The sequence below is a fragment of the Zalophus californianus genome, chromosome 5 (assembly GCF_009762305.2).
Source record: "Zalophus californianus isolate mZalCal1 chromosome 5, mZalCal1.pri.v2, whole genome shotgun sequence".
Classification (NCBI taxonomy): Eukaryota; Metazoa; Chordata; class Mammalia; order Carnivora; family Otariidae; genus Zalophus; species Zalophus californianus.
Genome location: NC_045599.1, coordinates 123,508,905 through 123,530,206, shown reverse-complemented (window position 1 = coordinate 123,530,206; position 21,302 = coordinate 123,508,905). Strand labels below are relative to the sequence as shown.

The 21,302-nt window shown below is 33.6% G+C and overlaps 1 protein-coding gene across 7 annotated transcripts in view; it reads right to left on the bottom strand.

Annotated features, from left to right (window-relative positions):
* Positions 1 to 21,302, bottom strand: part of RICTOR (RPTOR independent companion of MTOR complex 2) — a 122,896-nt gene that overhangs the window by 59,719 nt on the left and 41,875 nt on the right. For 6 of the 7 annotated variants that reach the window (XM_027604951.1, XM_027604953.1, XM_027604952.1 and 3 more), the window contains 4 exons: positions 19,957 to 20,054; positions 7,918 to 7,982; positions 6,957 to 7,088; positions 1,200 to 1,263 (listed from right to left, as the gene is read on the bottom strand). In XM_027604951.1, coding sequence (XP_027460752.1) covers positions 1,200 to 1,263; positions 6,957 to 7,088; positions 7,918 to 7,982; positions 19,957 to 20,054 — 359 coding nt within the window. Of the gene's footprint in view, positions 1 to 1,199; positions 1,264 to 4,804; positions 4,824 to 6,956; positions 7,089 to 7,917; positions 7,983 to 19,956; positions 20,055 to 21,302 lie in introns of those variants that run through there. The other variant, XM_027604957.2, reaches the window with a different exon arrangement.

Genomic DNA, 21,302 nt, shown 5'->3' with positions numbered 1-21,302 from the left:
ATAACAACAAAAAATTCCTTGAAAACCTATCATTAGAAGCATTAATGGGTTATCCCTAACACCCTTTGTTGCAGAATTTAGATTTTGACCTATCCTGTACAACGGTCTGAACTGCTTATCGAAACTGCCTATGGACTATATCTAAATTTGTCTTCAAAACAACCAGCTTGTAACTCTTTGCCACGTCCATTTAATGGCATTAACTCCAAGCATGCAAATAAGAGAAAAGTAGAGTGGGGAACAAGTAATCCTTTTTCTCCAATAATATATCAAAAGCAGTAATTTCATTTACATGGTTACTAAGGGAAGAAATACAGTAGTTCTTCCCCACTCCCTTATCCATGGGGGATATGTTCCAAGACCCCCAGTGGATACTGAAACCACAGACAGTACTGAACTCTATATATAAACTAAAAGTCCTGAAAGCCTTACCAGTAACATAAAGTCAATTAACATGTATTTTGTATATGTTTTATATACTATGTTCTTACAATAAAGGAAGCTAAAGAAAATGTTAAGAAAATCATAAGAGATAATACATTTACAGTTCTGTACTCTGTTTACTGAAAAAAATCTATATAAGTAGACCCATGAAGTTCAAAGGTCAAGTATACTATTTTTTACTGAACATATGTATCTATGATAGAGTTTAATTCATAAATTAGGCACAGCAAGAGATTAATAATAAAATAGAACAATTATACTATAATAAAATGTCTATGAATGGGGTCTCTCTCTCTCAAAATAGCTTACTGTACTGTATTCACCCTTCTTGTGGTGAGGTGAGATGATAAAATGCCTATGTGATGAGATGAGTGAGGTGATGATGTAGGTATTGTGACATAACATTACATATCTTCTAACCATATGGCAGAAGGAAAACCACGGTAACCAAAACTCTGGATAAGAGGTGGGGGTGAAGGATGGGGAGAAACTACTGTATTCTTTACAGTGAATATTTTATTAAAAAATATTGTCCTAGCTGTACACAGTCACATAAAATAATTACACATTTATGCTCACCTCTAAGCTTAACAGACCTATTTAGCTCATATAATTTTATCAAACAAATATGTTTAATGAAAATTTAGCCTTTAAATTTTAATATAAAGATTTCACAAAACAGTCTAAATCTAAAAATGTAAAATACTTAACATAAAAACCAAAAATCTACCTTCTCTCTCAGACATAGATCGTACCTTTCTGACTAATCGAAGTGCTTGTGTCCTCTCTACCTCGTTGCTCTGCTGTATGTCAATGCACCTAAATAATACACAAAATATTAAGTTATTGATAAAAATCTTATTAAACAATTTCTTTGTATAATACCACCAGATCAGACCTATCTTCATGTTAATATGGTATTTTAAAATTTTAACATGATTTTAACACCAGCAGACATTTATTTAGTTAATTTACATCCAGTTCTGATAAATATTTGCTATAATAAAACATTTCAAAACTATTTCATTTAAAACCCCAGAAAAGAATATAGTAATTTACAGAATTATATACATCAATAGAGAAATAATAAACATATTTATAAAGCCAAGTACCAGAAATCTACTGAAAAAAGAATTCACCTATCTTTGATAAAAATTTGCAATTTTATAAAAATTGTGAAGAAAAACATTTCCAGCTTATATTTTAGTTTAGATGTGATTTTTAGAGGCATATGAATGTCTCTGTCGGTTGAGCAACTGGCTCTTGATCTCAGCTCAAGTCTTGATCTCAGGGTTGTGAATTCAAGCCCCGTGTTGGGCTTCACACTGAGCGTGGAGCCTACTTAAAAAAAGTGATTTTAACCAGGGCCTACATTTTATATATTACGACTATGTTAAAAGTCTTATATACTAGCCACAATAATTCTATTTTATGAAATATAATTTAATATTTAAATGCACTTCAAAAATTAATGCTCAGATATCACTTAATTGACATTTTTCTGTAAAACTTATTAAATTACTCAATTTCTTAAGAGTCTTTGGTTTATGTAGCCAAATAATTAATTTTTACTTATGTTTAGGTAGTTCACCATACTAATCAATACATATAGTTTGCTACTCAAAAAGCATTTCTTCTATCTGAATACAATTAAATCTAAAACAATTTTATTAAGAAATAAACAATTCAATTTGTGGCCACACCAGAGAGGCTGGATCAGACCACCCCGCTAGCCAAAAACAACTGTAAAGGGTAAGCAAAATACTTTTTTTTTAATTTTTATTTTTTTAAGATTTTATTTATTTGACAGAGAGAGACCCAACGAGAGAGGGAACACAAGCAGGGGGAGTGGGAGAAGGAGAAGCAGGCTTCCCACTGAGCAGGGAGCCTGACTCAGGGCTCGATCCCAGGACCCTGGGATCATGACCTGAGCTGAAGGCAGACGCTTAACGACTGAGCCACCCAGGCGCCCCACAAAATACTTTTTAAAAACTGTTAAAAGGGCAATGGATAATAATCCCTGGGAAGAGATGCACAAGCTCCACATCCAACCAGGCTTTGTCCCTAGGGGCACGTGTCAACAGTTTTAGGGGAACAGAGTCCCAGCAGAAGCAAAAGTCTTTCTAGACTGGAGAGACAGGTTGAACTTTAGTGCAGCCAATGTGGCTGTGACTTGAGGGAAAAAAATTCCAGAGAAAAGGAAACATGGGAAAGTGAATGCAAATCTTCATGTAATCTCCTCTCCAAGGCACTTGCCGATCTCTATGTTGTGCAAAACAAAGTAAAAATCCAAGGAACCAAACAAAAAGCTAATGCCAACAAGCTAAGGAAGTAAGCAGAAATTTGAGCAGGTACATACCACTCTAGATAGATATTATAGCTCAAGGCTGGTCAAGGCGAAGAGGTTCTGCTAAACACCTACAACTGTCATTTGAGATCCCAAAGAGCCACTCCGTAGATCAAAGGAAAAGCTAAAACTAAACTTTTTAACAAAATCAAATGTGATAAGCCAACATTCTAGAATAAATAAACCTTAACTCTCTTAAGAGGAAAACAGCATGATCCAGAGCCAAAGATTTTGAATATGCAATATTCACATCCAATCATGTAATAATATGAGGTATGCTTTAAAATAAACAAAGGGTCAAGTACCTAAAAACCAAGAAAAGAAAAAGACAATAGAAATAGAGCACAAATGATTCACATGTTGGTGTTGTCATAAGAAGGCTATAAATCACTGTGATAAATATGATCAAGTAAATAGAAGGAAACATGGAGAAATAAAGCAGCGACCTAGAATCTTTAAATAAGAGTAAAACAAATCATAGAAATACAGTAACTGAAATTAAAAATTGAAGAGAATGATTTAATAGCAGGATGGAGGAAAAATACAGGTGAGTAGAAAGTAAACACATTAAAGTACAAAGATTAACAACAAAAACTGAAAATACAGTAAGAACATCAGAGACATGTGGAACAGTGAACAGATTCTACACTATACAGCTGGAGTATGAGAGGGTATGAGAGAAGAATGAATGAATACAACAGAAGAAAAACTTTAAAGTAGCCAGAAAAGAAAAAGATACATCACTTCAAAGAAGCAATAAGAAGAGACCACTTACTGTTCACCAGGTTAAAAAAAAAAAAGTCCAGAAGACAATAACCTATTTAAAGCATTAAAAAATAGGAACTAGTCTTAAAAACAGCCTTCAAATATGAAGGCAAAATAGAAGCATTTACAGACAAAAAAAAAAAAAGATGATAGAATTCATCTCGAGTAGACCAGCACTAAAAGAAACAGTAAAGGAAATTTATTAAACAGAAAGTGATGCAAGATGAATAAAAATGTACAAATGCAAGAAGGAAGGATATTGGAACGGGTAAATAATGTAAATATCAACAGTTCCAGTTTAGGGGTACCTGGGTAGCTCAGCAGGTTAAGTGTCTGACTCTTGGTTTCGGCTCAGGTCATGATCTCATGGGTTGTAAGATGGAGCCCTGCACTGGGCTCCACACTCAGCAGGGTGCCTGCTTAAGATTCTCTCCCTCTGCCCCTCCCCCCATGCTCTCTCTCTCTCAAATAAATAAATCTTTAAAAATATATAACAATAGTTCCATTTTAAAACAATAACAAAACTATCTTGTAGGGCTACAAATACATGTAGAAATAAAAACTATAGCAGTAATACAAAAAACAGAGGGGAAATGATGTAAACTATAAGAGTTTTCCTCGATTGTTCTGGTTGTAATAAAAAAAACCTTAATATCAAGGATATGAGTTGTAATCTCTAGGGCAACTACTAAAAGAAGACTTTATAACCAAGATATTAATAGAAGAGGAAAATAAATTCTTGACTATTCCAAAAGAAACAGGAGATACATAAGAACAAAGAACAGATATGACAAATCTCAAAATACAAACTCAAATATATGAGAAAATTAACCACAAGATGAACAGACTCATAAACATACAAATCATTACACTGCATAAAGCCCACAGACCATGCATATAAAAATCCACTAGACAGTCTAAATATTCCAATTAGAGGACAAAGACAGTCAAACTAGATTTAAAAACAAACAAAAAACCTATATGATGTTTTTAGGCCAGAAACTTAAATGTAAGGATAAAAACAACAGAAAGTAAAAGGATGGTAAAAGATCTATCCTGCAAGCCCTAAATCAAAGTGAGTATAGCCATATTAAGATAATATGCATAATCAAGAGAAGTATTACTAGGAATAAAAAGGGACATTTCATAACTATAAAAAGATTAGCCCAATGTGAAGGTTTAACAATTCTAAATATGAACGTAGTAACAAAGCTTCAAAATATATAAGGACTAACAAAAGGAGAAAACCTGAATAGTACTATGTCCGCTGAAGAAATGGAATCCATAATCTTAAAACTTCCTTAAAAAGGGATGGCTGGGTGGCTCAGTAGGTTAAGCATCTGCCTTCGGCCCAGGTCATGATCCCAGGATCCTGGGATGGAGTCCCGCATCAGGCTCCTTGCTCAGTGGGGAGCCTGTCCCTCTGCCTGCTGTTCCCCCTGCTTGTGCTCTCTCTCTCTCTGACAAATAAACAAATAAAATTTTAAAAAACAAAAAAACTTACTGAAAAAGAAAACCCTATGCTCAGACAGATTCACTGGTGAATTCTACTAATCATGTAGGAAAAAAAGCAATACCCATCTTACATAAATTCTTCCAGAAAATATAAAAATAGGGCAATATTTCCCTAGTTGTTTTACAAAGCAAAAAAAAAAAAAAAAAATCCTGATACCACAACTAAACAAGGACATTAAAAGAATGGAAAAATATAGGCCAATACAACTTAGCTACAAAAATCTTCAACAAAATATTAACAAACCAAATTCAGTTAATATTTAAAAAGGACAAAACACACAGTTAACATGTGATGTTTACTTTAGGAATGCAAACAAGGAACATAAATCCACAAAAAGCCTACAGCAAGTATCATAAATAACGGCAAAGTACTGAACACTTTTAACCCGAGTTCAAGAGCAACCTCTGCACAGAAAACTACAAAATACTGTGGAAATTAAAGTTCCAAATAAATAAAGGCTTAGAATAGTCAATGTTATTAAGATATCAATTCACCCCAAATTAATCTAGAACTTCCATACAATTACTACTAAAATCCCAGAATGTTTTAAGGAAATGGACAAGTTGATTCTAAAATTCATATGAAAATGCAGAACATAAAATAGCCAACAGTCTTAAGGAAGAAAAATTGGAAGACTTATACCAACAGATATTAACATTTACTATCAAGCTGCAGTCATTAAAACAGTGAGAAACGGGCAAGAATAGACAAATAAACTAAAAATAATAGGGAACACAAAAACAGATCCATACTTATCAGTTATCTGGTTTACAACAGAAGTGTCAGTAATCTAGACACAGAGGATAATCTTTTCAATAAATCCTGCTAAAATGCACTGTATATCCATAAAAATAAAAATTATCATGACCTAACACCTAATTAAACATATATAGAGGAATAAAACCTTTTAGAAGAAAACACAGAAAGAATAGTATCTTCCAAAGAGTCCAAGAGCATTAACTACAAAATTGGATTTTATTAATTAGGAAAAGAGAAAAAGCAAAACAGACTGACTTGGAGAAGATATTGTCAAGACATGTACCTGAAAGGAATCATATCTGGAACATTAAGAACTCCTATATGAGACAGACAGATAATCCAATTTACAAATGAGCAAAAGACAAGGAGGATATTCAAATAACCAACAAACAAATGAAAGGTGCTTAACATCACTACTCATTAGGGAAATGCAAATTAAAACCACAATGAAACTCACAATGAACACTACAGCAGAAAGTCTACAATTAAAAACTAAAAGCAAGTGTTGATGAGAATGTAGAGAGACTGGAACTCTCAAACATTGTTGGTAGGAATATTAATTGGTACAATCACTATGGGAAACTGGTAGTATGTAGTAAAGCTAAATAGACATAAACCTATGACCCAGCAGTTCCACTCCTACATATATACCTAAGAAAAATGAGTATATATGTCTACCTACAAGAATATTCAGGGCAGCTTTATCCAAAATAGCCAAAAACTGAAAACAAACCAGAAAATCACCAACAGAATGGAATAAATTATAGTCTATTCATAACATGAAATACTACACAGCCTTAAAAGAAAAAACCAACACGGATACACCTCTGACAAATAACACTGAGGAAAGAAAAGAATAGCCATGTATTTTTCCAATATACGATGCTCAAGAACAGGAAAAACTGGTTTATAATGAGAAAAGGCAGAATAATGTTTACTACTGGTTGGAGACACGGGAACTTGACTGGGATGTGGAAAATACTCTTATTCAGGATAATGGGGTACTTGGTTGTATATATCTCTAAAAATTATCAGGCTTTACACTAAAAATATGTACACTTCACAATAGGTATGTTAAAACTTAAAACATAATTTTAAAAACAGAGACAGCTCTAGGAAAATCACCTTGCTATTAAATAGTCCACTTTCAATTTTAGCACCTTCTGCAGAATACTGGAGTCTTGGATGAGATATCGAAGGGCTCGCAGCCCTGCTGCCCGCACTTCTTTTGCTTCATTCAATAAAGCTAACCGCAAACTGCATAAAAACAAAAAAAGTTTTGCTATATAAGTTTCAAATACACATAAAATTATGGTACCAAATTCTCCTTCAGTTGCAATAAGCAAAACTACTAGTGATTTTATATATAAAAATCATTCACTGTAACAGCCATGGAACTTCACTAATATTGTCATTTTTTAATCTGTGCTGCCTTAGCACATTCTTACTAATCAAGAAAATGTTATTTTATTCTACCTTCTGTACTTTATTTTATATAAACAATGGGAAATTAAATATGCCTTTGTCAAGGTGTATCACATATGCCTCTACAATCTATTCTCCTCTGCCTACCTGCTTCCACTCCTCAATGAATCACTGGTTTAAATCAATATTTTGTGACAGTAGGCACACACTATATAAATTTTAATTCCCAAGCACACCCAAAACATGGGTATGAAATTATAACATGTCTCTGTTGGTGGACTTGAGAAAATAAAGTTTGCCATAAGCACACTTTGTCTTAAGGTGAGGCCTAGAGATAATCATACAGGTTCTTCTTCTTTTCTTAGGAAAATTTAAGAACTTTTGTTCTGTGAATTTCATGTTTAATTTAGAAGTTTAAATTATAGAAATCCAAGTATTTCCCATCATTAGCTTTGATTCTTTATATTTGATAATTACAAAGCATCAGTAAGAACAACAGGATAACCAAAAATATTGGACATCTTGAATTTTTCTAATGTTCAAACAACTGTTTCTACAAAATCAAATATAATGTGCTATACTATCCTTTTAAGTTTAAAATTACTAGAACTGAAATTACTAAAACCCAGAGGGGTGAGGGAGGGAACTAAACTATACTTACCAAATTATGATATCCTCATAGTTAAAACCCAATTTTTCTTCACTATGGCCAATATCACAAAGAAGCTGTCAGAAAAACAAAAGTATATGAAAACGTGTTATGTATTTTTGTCTATTTATATTTACATTACTTTTTTAGACTGAAAACTAAGGTATTTTTCTTTAATAAAATTCCAGAAAATATATCTACTGTTCAAATATGCATATTTATTTCTATCACCTTATTTTTTTTTTCATTTGACCTGCCAGTTTTAGATTTCTTTAACCCTTTTTGCTTTCATTTGAATCAACCAATTACTTTCTATTATTCCATTTTCCCCCCTCAGTAAGTTTACTATTTTAAAACTACTTTTTAATGGTTACCATTGAAATTACAACATACGTTATTAATTAATCACAGTCTAAAGAGACTATTACCATGTCCTCAACAATGCTAGACTCTTGACACTTGAACCTCATTTACTTGCCTCACCTTTCACTTTACTGTTTTTTCTCTTTCAAGTCCCATAAAACGTAATACTGTTATTTTTATTTTCAGTTAATATTTAGTCAGTATCAATTTATATTTACCCACAAATTCACCTTTTCCATTATTCTTCACATCAGTGGTATCTTAATGGGATATTCTTCCTTCTGTCTAAAGAATCCTCAGTTTGTTGCTGATTTGTTTTATTGGTGTTTTCATTTATTTAATTTTCAGCCAAGGTTGCTGGTAACAGATTCTTTTGACTTTTGTTTGCCTGGAAATTTTTTTTTTCACTTCTGTTTTTGAAGGATATCTTGCTGGATTTATAGATTTTTAGGTTAGCTGCTAAAGCTTCAACATGGTTTCCATTGTCTCTATTGAAAAATCTGATATCAGTCTTACTATTGGCTCCTTTGAAGGTCAGATCCTTTTTCTCAGACTCCTTTCAAGATTTTTTTTTCTTTATCTTTGGTTTTCAGCAATCTTACCATTCAGGTGTGGTTTTCTTTTATCTATCTTGCTTAGGAAAAACAGAAATTCCCGAATCTCTGGGTTGATATACTAGTTTTAGAAAATTCTGTACATTCTCTCTTCAAAATTACTTCTGCCCAATTTCCTCTCTTCTTTCTGGTAATTCAAATATCAGATCCTTTTGTGTATACTGCAAGTCTCTAAAACCTCTTTTGTATTTTCTCCATTCTCTTTTATCTCTGGCTGGATATTTTCTATTCGTCTTCCAGTACAGCTATCTTCTATCTAGTGACTTTTTTGTTTTAGACATTGTTTTTTCCCGTCTTGAATTTTTATTTCACTTTACACATATCAAATAATAAAAAATCTTCTTTTTCACCTATTCTCTCCAAAGTTCCTCTATTTTCTTGACATACAAATCATACTTTAAATATTTAAAGTGCTTATTATCTAAATGAATGTGAATGATGTAGACCATCTCTGGATCTGTTTCTACTATGTTTTTCTTTTTGTTGTAGTCATGTAGTCCTGCCTTTTGGTGGATCCTGTAATCTCTCTATATAAAAACTTGCACAGATTCCTGATACTATCTTTCTCCACAGAGGATTTATCCTTCTCTTTGTTAGGTCACTGGACAATACTAAGTACAGATAAATTGCTGCTCTGATAAGACTCAGTCTACCTCCAGTTTTTCCTTTTCCTCCTTGTTCCCCATGTTTCAACTGAAAGCTTGTTTGTTGTTGAGGGGATTAGTCCCAGAGGATGACAGATCTAATTTTTGTCTTAAAAAACACTACAAGCTCCACCTTTATTTTCAAATATTTTTTGTTTAGATTTTTAAGTTAACCATCTCAGATATAGTCTCAGGAATTCAACAAACGTGGGGAGCCAAGAATCTTCTTATACTAGATTTCCCCTAGGTCTCCACCAAAAGGTCTGTGCTGTTTTTTGTCTTTTAGTAACAGTACTCCTGGGCCTAAAGTCTGAGTCCCTAGTTTTCTGCCCACACTCTACACTAGCCAGTATCCCTTGGCAAAAGTTGTTGGAGAAGTTAAGTTCACCTTCACAAGATTCTTCCTTCTCCGAAGCTTTGGCTCCGACATTTCTTGTCCACTGAGCAGTTTCCTGCTACCTTCAAACAGGCTTTCCTTGTTTTCATTAAGAACACTGATCTAATGCTAGCTACTTCTCTCCCACCCGGAGGGAAAAGTTTTTACCCAAAAGTTATATAAGTTTCTCAAGTTATTTAATGGGCTTAACTGATATGGATGAAAGAGAAGACTGATCATTTAATTAACACTGAAGAATCAGAAGGGATTCTCAGTGCTATTATTCCTCAGTATGAAGTTATGAAAATGTTAACCAGACAGAATAAACCAACCAAAGTGGCTATTACATCTGTCTGTGAAAAGAATGGACCCAAGAATATATTTCAAAGGGTATAATACTGCAGGAAAAAAAGATAATCCTATCCTACTGGTAGGCTCCTTATAAAATGCCCTATCCAGTTTCTTCTTTAGAAGCAAAAGAAAAAAGAAATGTTCCAAATAGAATAGGTAAGGGGATTGGAATAGAGTAGCTCTCAGATACTGCAGTAATTCACAGCAGAAAAGGAGACTATACAAATGATCACATTGTGTGGTAAGAAAATGCTGTGTAAATAAGCAAAACAAGCTAAAAAGCTTTTGTTGACAGGTCTTTATTCAAAATTGTTATACTGGTATTCCTCTAAAATCCTCAAAATTCTGAAATATGAAAAACAAAGAAGCTTTAGACTAAACTTTCAAATGGTATGAAAATTTTTTGTTATTTCTTTTGCATTTTGTTGCATAATATAAGTACTTAAAAATGGAGGATGAGGATTTTTTAGACATACATATAGATTTAAAATAAAATGTAAGATTTCCTAAATTTGAGACAAAAGAGGAAAGTTTATATATCTCTAAAAACCAACTCCATACCTAAAATTAAAAGTTTAATAACACAGTAGTGGAAAAATATTCGCAAAATTATAAGCAAAGGTTATGGTCCTATATTAGTTTGCTGGGGCTGCTGTAACACGTACCACAGACCAGGTAGCTCAAACACAAATTTATTTTCTCATGATTCTGGAAGCTAGAAGATCAATGTAGCTTGACAGAGGTTCTTTGTTCTGAGGTCTCCTGGGTTCTCTCAAGTCTTTATATGGTTGTTCCTCTGTGTATATCTGTGTACTAATCTCCTTTTCTTATCAGGAAACCAGTCACATTGGATTAGGGATCACCCAAATGACCCAATTTTACCTTAACTGCCTCTTTAAAAGGGCCATATCTCCAAAATACACACACATTCCGAGGTACCGCAGGTGAAGGCTCCAACAAATGAATTGGGGGGACACAATTCAGCCCTTAACATTACACACTCACATAGCAAAGTAGGGCCTACAACAAGTAGGCACTTATAATGTGAAAGGCCTAAACAAATTAGGGAAAGGTTACTGAGGCCAAGAAAATGTACTAAGAATTTAATGAAGAAACAAAATTGATAAATAAACATATTTCCTGTTTCCTAAAATCTGAACCAAATACACTGAAAAATACCATTTGAAATAAAGCTTACCAAAGTGGAAAGAAATTGCTTTTTAACATGATTATACCAAATAAGACATATATTGTCAGTGGGATTATAAACTGAAAAAACATAGTGTGTTGGTAAGAGAAGGAAAAAATTCTACAAGATATATATATATATATTTTTTTTAAGATACATTTTTAAAAAATCTATACATCAAAATTGTAACACCAAAAATGAAAGTGCAATCACAGGTGATTTATTTTCCTTCTTCCTATTTTCTTTTCTGTATTTTGGAAATGTTTATAATGAGTATGTATTACATAACCTGGGGATGGTTATCCATATTTAAAATTCATGAATAGGAACAGAAGTAACATTTATTCACTATTAGTCTTGTTAATCCTAGAAAACAGTATTTTTGTAAATGAAGACAAATGAGTCTTAGAGACAGTAGATAATACGACTTCCCAATGCCAAAAGCTAGTAAGTGTTAAAGCCAGAAATCAGACCAAGTCTGAGTCGAGTCCACTGTGAAAAATATTATAATTCTGTATTAAAATTATTTACAAAGGGGCAAAGGGAGAGGGGAAATTGGATATAAAAAATAAATAACTGAACATTACTATCTTTATTTCATTTCTCCAACCTCAAAAGTGGTATGATTCAACTGCACTCTGGTTATATATGAGTAAGTGAAATTATTTTTTCCGAAACAGTTAACTAGAAACACACATAACAAAAACTGCCCATTTCAAAAGATGAAAACATACATAAAAACTATTGACACTATTAAACATAATTTAGTATTTGAGATTTCCAGGTATTTAAGATTACTAGCACTGTCAACAGTACAACCAAAAAAAAAAAGCTGCTTATCATGTATCATGATCACTTATACCTTGGACACACGCCAACTCAAATTTAATAGAAAAATGAAGCTTAGAATTTGTTTATATCAACATATAAAATATCGTGTTTTGGCATGCCTGGGTGGCTCAGTCATTTAAGTGACCAACTCTTAATTTCCGCTCAAGCCGTGATCTCTGGGTGGTGGGACGGAGCCCCTCATTGGGCTCCACACTCAGCGTCGAGTCTGCTTGAGATTCTCTCTCTCCTTCTCCCTCTGCCCCTCCCCTGACTCACACTTGCCTGCATGCTCACTTTCTCTAAGTAAATAAAATCTTTAAAAATATATATTTTGTTTTTAAAATGGGAAAAATGTTACTTCTTGAAACAATGATTTACATATCAACTCAATTTCTAAAAAAGGCAGTATTTCCATTTTTTGCTACAGTAGCAATGGATGTTAATAAAACGAAATGCTTTGAAATCCCAGAAATAAAGTATATGAAGTCTTGTTCTGCCAAGGGTTGGTTTCTCTCCTAAATGTGTACTTGGTTCTCATTTTTTTGTCCTGTATTTTTCACATATGCCAGGTCCTTGTAGAAAACTGTAGATTCAGGGAAACAGTTTCCACATTACCCACCTCCTAGACACAAAATATATGACTGCCCACCATTTAACATTTGTTAGAGTTAGCAGTTTTGATGAAAAGCTAAAAAAAAAAAAACTCAAAGTTATTATGATCTCCAAAAATCATTTTGAAAAGTATTTTGAAAGGAATATCATTTTCCTCTTTTGTCTCAAAGCTTAGGAAACTTATATTTTATTTTAAATCTATATGTATGTATAAAAAATCTTCATCCTCCATTTTGCAAAAAGAAAAAACAATGCAAGATAAATGTTTCAACTGCAAGAAACATTTCTGAAAAAAATGCCCACTCAGAAACTGGAAGATCACAACCAATTTTTGACAAAACATAGCATATTTGTCACAATCAGTGTCTATTTTCCAGGGATAGTAACAGATGTTAGGACTACACTTTCAGTGGTGGTTAATTAATGCTTTTAAGTTATTAAAATGTAACACTGCCTGCCCTATCACATAGGTATGTTATATAATAACATCATGGATTATGTTTGGAAATCATTAAAGACCTTTCAAAATGTAAGAATTAGCAACCTAACAGTCACTTAATATGCAAAATTATTAGATACCACATTTTTCATTGGGTTTCCGTTGCTCCCATCCCATGTGTTTTTATGACTATCAGTCACAATACGTAGCTGAATGTGACCAAAATGACAGTTCATGTAGAGGATGGTAAGAGAGAGCTACCCTCTCCTTTTATGATTAAAAGCTAAAAGGATGATGTATCTTAGCCAAATGGAAAGTATTTCAGAATAAAGCTAACTTAAAAAATAAAGCTAAGAAATGGAGAGACAGAATACAATTAACTTTTTTCAACCCTTGGGTTGTTTTACCTGAAATTTGGACCCCACATTTGGTTTACCTCATTGTGAAAGCAAATTAACTTCTTTTTAACTTCAGTTGAATTAAGTTTGCTGTATTTGTTTCTTATAAGACTTCCTTATAAAAACTAAAATATTTAAAAGGGGCAATCAACATTATATTCTTACAAAGGTAAAATGGAAGTCTAAACTACCTCTAGGTAATAAAATGTCTGAGATGCTTATTAAAATTATTAATTTTTAAAAAATATGATGATCAATTAGAACAGGACAATTAGGGGCACCTGGGTGGCTCAGTCGTTAAGCGTCTGCCTTTGGCTCAGGTCATGATCCCAGGGTTCTGGGATCAAGCCCTGCATCGGGCTCCCAGCTTCTGCAGGAAGCCTGCTTCTCCCTCTCCCACTCCCCCTGGTTGTGTTCCCTCTCTCGCTGTGTCTCTGTCAAATAAATAAATAAAATCTTAAAAAAAAAATAAATAAATAAAACAGGACAATTAAATGATATTCCCATTTTATTCATACTGCTCTGAAGGTTAAATGAATAGTTCTCACAAATAACCAATAGATAGAATAACCCAAACTTAAAAAAAAAATCTTATCACAGATAAGAATTCCACAACATGGTCTTTTCAGAGCGCATTTCAGAAGCAGGTTTTAAAATAAAAAGTACAAATGCTTTTGGCTAAGAAATCACTCTAGGGGCACCTGGGTGGCTCAGTCGTTAAGCGTCTGCCTTCGGCTCAGGTCATGATCCTAGGGTCCTGGGATCGAGCCCCTCATCCAGCTCCCTGCTCAGCTGGGAGCCTGCTTCTCCCTCTCCCACTCCCCCTGCTTGTGTTCCTTCTCTAGCTGCCTCTCTCTCTCTGTTAAATAAATAAAATACTTAAAAAAAAAAATCACACTTCTAAATTCTATTCTGCACAAGAAAGTACACAAGAGTGTTACTCTACATTAATTAAAATAGCAAAAAGTAGGAAAAACATTTTTTAATGGTGGAATGACTAAATTATAGTATATGTACATATGCATATGTACAACTATGCGTATATTTGTAAACATACACAAATATAAGTGTGGATACATCTACACACATATATCTATGTACACACATACATGCAGCTATAAAAAAGTAGATCTATATTTATAGAAAAGGAAAGGATTCTATGATATATTGGAAAGCAGAAAAGTGCAAACTATAAGTCAATATGTCATGATCTCATTTAAAAAAAACCTTTGTGCATATGTAATAAATGGTAAATAAACTCAGTACTCTTTCCGTTTAGCTCATTTAATTCTCACAACTCAATTAAATAAACACACAATCATACCAAAGGAAGATAAATACTTTCTAGTGGTTACCTCTAGAGAATGGTACTTTGGTCACAGTGGGGAGGAGGATGGGAAGGGTTATGTGAGAGAAGACTTTCACATTTTACCATAAATTGTGCGGTGCCGTTTTAATTTTTTATATTTAGCTTATACTAGTTTTGAAGTTTTTTCAATACAGAACAAAATGAAGATTCCTTTGGAGCTTTCAATATGAATATAGGAGATTAACTGTAGGAAAAGAGAACTTTTAGAATGTAAAGAGCTGAAATACTGTCATCTTTAAAAAACAGTTGTTTAGAATATAAGCATGTTGTCAGTTTTAAAAATAGGATACTAAGATTACATTCATCAGCAGTCTGCTATACACATTACTTTATCTAGTGAAATGATGTCAGAAGGCAAGCATGGGTGTGTGACATTCACATGGTTATAGGATCACATCACTAGCACCCTCTCTTCATACTTTAAAAGGAAGTTTTAATTCTGCAGATGAGGTCTACTCTATACAACATTTTAGCCCCAGTGATCTACTAAATTAAGTTAATCCTAACAACAGCCTTATATTAAATAACAAAACAAAGAGTAGTACAACAAAAACTCGTATTTAAAATACAAAATCTTCTCAACGTAATATAAAGCCTTTAATTAAACACTTGTTATATGCCAGGCTTTGGAGTAAAAAGGAATATAAGAGTAGAAAAAGAAATACTACAGATTTCTTGTGTTTAAGAAACTCAGTTTAATATAGTAACCCATGGCAAATAATAACAACAAAAGGATAAAATTTAGTAGACACACATAATCTGTTATGGGAACACAGAGAAGGGTGACCAACTAATTCCTAATTAGTCTAAGTGGTATCAATTATTTTACTTATTTTCTTATTCTATAGAGATACATATATTCTATAAATATTTCTTATTCTACAGAAATATTCATAGAAATTTCTGAGAATTTCTAATTTTACTCTGTAAGGACATGAACTTACAGATTTTATAGAAATACCAGCTATGTAAATGTTTATGAACCTAGCTCTCCAACAAAATGGAATTCAGAGATACATTATATTATGATTAAATTTGGTGAGCATTTATTTTGCACTAGGTATCTGAAGAAATTTTATAATAAAATCTACCGACATTTATTTACAGGAGTGGTTCTTAGCCAGGGGCAATTCTGCCCCCAGGAAACATTTGGCAATGTCTGGAGACATTTTTGCTTATCACAACTGGTGGAGGTGTGCTACTGGCATCTAGGGGTTCTAGCAGGGATGCTGTTAAATACACCACAAATGGAGAAGACAGCCTCCTAAGACAAATAATTAGCTGGTCCATTGTGTCAGAATTACTGAGGCTGAAAAACCCTGTTACAGTAATAGCTTACTAATCTGCAATTCGAACTATTTAGCAGACTCATGTCCTTAAGAGTCAGCCAAAAAACCTGAAAAGTGGCAAAAAATACTTAAGCAAACAAAAACAAACCCCAGGTTGAAAGGCGCTATGTTATATGTTATGAAGTACATATTATATGCCAGGCACTATAATGAGACCTTGCCTCTAAAGGCATCAAAATTTCCTGAGTAAAGAAATCTGCCCAAGACTGCCTTGCTAGTTAGAGCTGAACTGTAAGTCTCCATCTACGTGGTCTAAAGCTCATGCTTTTCCCACTGTTATAACAAGGCATCCAAACTGATTTTATCAAGTCCAGTGTTCACGGACTTTTTACTAATGAGAGAGCCCCTCAGACCCTGACTCAAGGTTTAGTTCCTCATATTGTAGACAAATGCCAGTAAGTCTGGTTTTCTGGTCTTTAAATCCAAAAATAATTTATAGTAGCAAATAAAAGGGCTGCTATAAGCTGGTACAAGGGCCAGAGGGAAATGTGAAAATTATAATGAGAGGATATAGCAAAACAAAAACAAACAAGAATACGAAAAGCCCCGAAGCCTAGGGCCTTTATTAAGGAAATAAATCATTCTGTACTCTACAGGGCTACAATGGGGGAAGAAAAGGAGAGAGGGAACAGAGAAGGAAGGAGAAATGAGGGAAGGAGAGAAAGGGAAGGGGTTAGAGATATGTGAAGAGAGAGGAGAGGAAGGGGGAAAGAAACAGAGAAGGAGAGAGTGAAGGGAAGAAGCTGGAGAAGAGACTGGGAGAACACAAATCAAGGAAAGACCAAATGAAGAAAACAACTTAGTGAAACATCATGGGAAAAATTCAAACAAAGAAAGAGAAACAAGAAAATGACCCTAACCCAAGAGAACCTGGGATGGAGACAGAAATAAATGGAGAAGACAGAAGGGAAAATGAAGTGTCCAAAAGATTCCTAGAAATAAATGTTTAAACTACTCCTATTCCAAGAAGTCTCTCTCTATATATGTATATACTGTCCATTATGGTTGGCATCTACTAGCCACGGGCTGCTATGAGCACTATAAATGTGGCTACTCGGAATTGAGATGTGCTATAAGCACAATATACACACTTGACTTCAAGGATTTAGTATAAAAATGTTAAATATTTCATTAATATTTTATATAAATTACATCAAGTGATAATAACTTACAATATACTGGTATAAAGAAAATGTATTATTAAAAATAATTTCACATGCCTCCTTTTCCTTCTTTAATGTGGTACTAGAAAATTTAAAATTATATTTGTGGTTCACATTATATTTCTACTGGAAGGTGCTGCTCTAGATTTTTAATATTGCTTTAGGATCCATACTAGTGCCAGGGTGATATTAAAAAAAAAAAAAAAAAAAAAAATCACTGCCACCCTTACATCCATCCCCAACTTTCAGAATCCCAGCTGGCAAAAGATGTGGAACTACATATCTAGATGTCAACCTGATTATGACAGGAACCATGAGTTCAAACAGGACATAAACCTATATTAAATTGTTTTTAATGACTAAATCTAGGCAAGTGGTAAGACTTACTAGACTTGAGTGAAGAATGGTAAGATAAAATTGGGAAATTTAATAGAAGGAAGTGAAATGAGGATATACAATTTAAAATTTTGAAAGAATTTTGGGTCTCAAAGACTTGACCTTATCTGACAAGCACACTGAAGCATGCATTTGAAGACATTCATTACATTAATTAAAAAATGGAAACATACTGAAAATAAGTCAATCAGAGAAAGACATGTATCATATGACCTCACTGATATGAGGAATTCTTAATCTCAGGAAACAAACTGAGGTTGCTGGAGTGGTAGAGGGTGGGAGGGATGGGGCGGCTGGGTGATAGACAGTGGGGAGGGTATGTGCTATGGTGAGCGCTGTGAATTGTGTAAGACTGTTGAATCACAGACCTGTACCTCTGAAACAAATAATATATTATATCTTAAACAAAAAAAAAAAGAAGATAGTAGGAAGGGAAAAATGAAGGGAGGGAAATCGGAGGGGGAGACGAACCATGAGAGACTATGGACTCTGAGAAACAAACTGAGGGTTCTGGGGGGAGGTGGGTGGGGGGATGGATTAGCCTGGTGATGGGTATTAAAGAGGGCATGTATTGAATGGAGCACTGGGTGTTATATGCCAACAATGAATCATGGAACACTACATCCAAAACTAATGATGTAATGTATGGTGTTTAACATAATAAAATAAAAAGAAAGAATTGTAAAAAAAAAAAAAAAAAAAAAATGGAAACATACCTAGGGATATTTTTGAAAACTCTTTCTCAAGCACCTATTCAATGTTTTTCAAAGTCGTTTTAAAAATATCACTTTCTTGTCCCTCATATAAAATAATTTTCTCATCTGTTATATGAAAATACATGCAGACTATTCCAAAACTTCACTAAAGAAAAATAAACACATATGTACTTGCTTCAACTATGGAAAAAAACCCCGAATCTATTTTATATTTATTGTACATCACCATATTGAAAAAACAATTTTGTTACATAGTGACTATATTCTCATCTCCTTCTATCTCTGTGAAGTAAAATAAACTCCAAGCCATAGTCTAATTAGTAGACAGCAAAAAATTAAACATTTTGGAAGGATTAAAGAGTGCCACTCAAACTTTAATGTACATACAAATTCACCTGAGAATCTTAATTAAAATGTAGATTCTGATTCAGTAGGTCTGGGGTAGGGCCAAACAGTACATTTCAAACAAGCTCCAATGTGACAGCAATGCTGTTGGTCTATGGGTCACAGTTTTAAGGGGTTAAAATATATATTAATCCCAAATTTAAAATGTAGCAGAACAGTGTATATTGAGGAAACTAAAAAAGAAAAAAATTTTTCCCAAAGGAGCCACTCTGTTTCCTCTTTATGGCATCACCTCAAATAACAGGCATTTTAGTGTTTCCAAGAGTTGGCTGTCCAGCATTACCAGGTTCAAAAACATTACCAATGTATCTATCGAAGTCAAGAATTCTTGGCTTCTAATAAAGTTCAAGTCAATATTTATTTGGGACGAGGGCACCTCCATTTATCCTGGGCTCTAATCAAGACCCAAAAAACAGAATTAGAATATCAGGGAAAAGAGAGAGGAAGTTTTAATATTCCTCTTGGAATAATGGTTATGCCTAGGAAATGCAACACATAATGTACTTATGTACGAACGTTTATCATTGTCACATAAAAATGAGTATTAAAAAGGCAAAAGAAATATATCATGTCAAAAACAGTGAAGACCCGATGATGGACTTCTTAGTGACCTTTTTCTCTTTATTATTTTCTGAACCTACCAAATTTTCTACAAGCACATAATACTTCCATTATTCAAATACACTGAAATTAATAACACATGACAAAATCCATGAGAAGTAGCAGAGGAAAGCACTAATATTAGGTGACTACTCAAGAATTTCTTGTTAATGATAGTTAAAAAGCATCTGAGATAAGTATAATAAGGAACAAAGAATTTTAGATGAGTTGCTTACCTTAGTAAAGTTATTCAGATGGCCTAGTTTTCTCATATTTGATACTCCTTGCAATTTGGCCACATTTTGGAGAATCTCCCTTAAGTTGTCAGAAGGTTCTAGAAGAAAAGACAAGACAAATTAACATAATTTTAGAAGAGTATTTTCCTAACCAAACACATAAAGCATGCAGTATTAAAACTCCACAACTTTGGCTCTTGGCTTAAAATCTTTTTCTCTATCTCAAATCCATCTACTTAGGTGACTTCAAAGTCTATGTGGATGACTCATTAAATGACCTTCATACCTCTACTCCACTCATACTTATGGTCCAACTCTGTGTATCATCACCTGGAATTATTTAACTACTAAATCTGAAATTTCAATATCCCAACTATTACTTCTTGCCACAATATACAACAGGCACCAAAAAGAAACTGTCCAATACACTCCAATCAACCAAAAAACAGGACAAAATATATGAAACTATAGTTCTCAAAAAACACAGGACCTCAGGAAGTAAAGAACTGATCCCTGAGAGGTGAGAAACACACAAGTGTGCCCTACACCTGCCCCTAACTATCTTAAGATAGCTAACTATCTTAAAGTTTTCAGGCCTTGGTGCTGACAGGGGAAATCCAGGTAAACAGTCCGAGTTTTAAAGACAGAACTGAGTCCAAGAAAACCAAGAAGAATTAGAAAAGAGAATATTACACAGACAGAACTCTGAAGATCTGCAAAGGGACCCCTCAGGTAGTTGGTAGAACAATGACTGGTGCATGTGTGTGAAGAAATTAACTACTCAAAAGAATTAAAAGGAAAGTACCCTCAGTTCACACAGGACAGGGAGCAATGCCTGTTCCTAGCAGCCAGATTAAAAATCTGTACAGTTCACGTGGACTGGTTAGAGTATTCAGAAAAATCTTGGCTAAGTAGTGGGGAACAATCAGATACAGACTAAACACTTCTTTTATCCCACCTAATAAATCTTCAAAGCAAGACTTGAAAGAATTGAAGTATTTCCAAGTAACTAAACTGTGTCTCAGACCAAAGGTCAAGATCTAAAGAGGTGAAAAAATATGAAGCACCTAACAAGGAAAAAATTACAATGTTTAGCAGCCAGTCAAAATTCATCAGACATGCAAAGAAGCAGGAAAATATGACCTATAAAAAGCAGAAAAATTAATCAACAGAAAATGACCCAGAACTAACAAAGATGTTAGAATTAGCAGATAAGAACATTAGAAGTTTTTATAACTATAGCTTATATGTGCAAAAACTTCGGGTGAGGCATGAAAGGTATAAAAATCACTCAAATTGAATTTCTGGAGATGAAAACTAGGTCTAAATGAAAATATACCAGATGG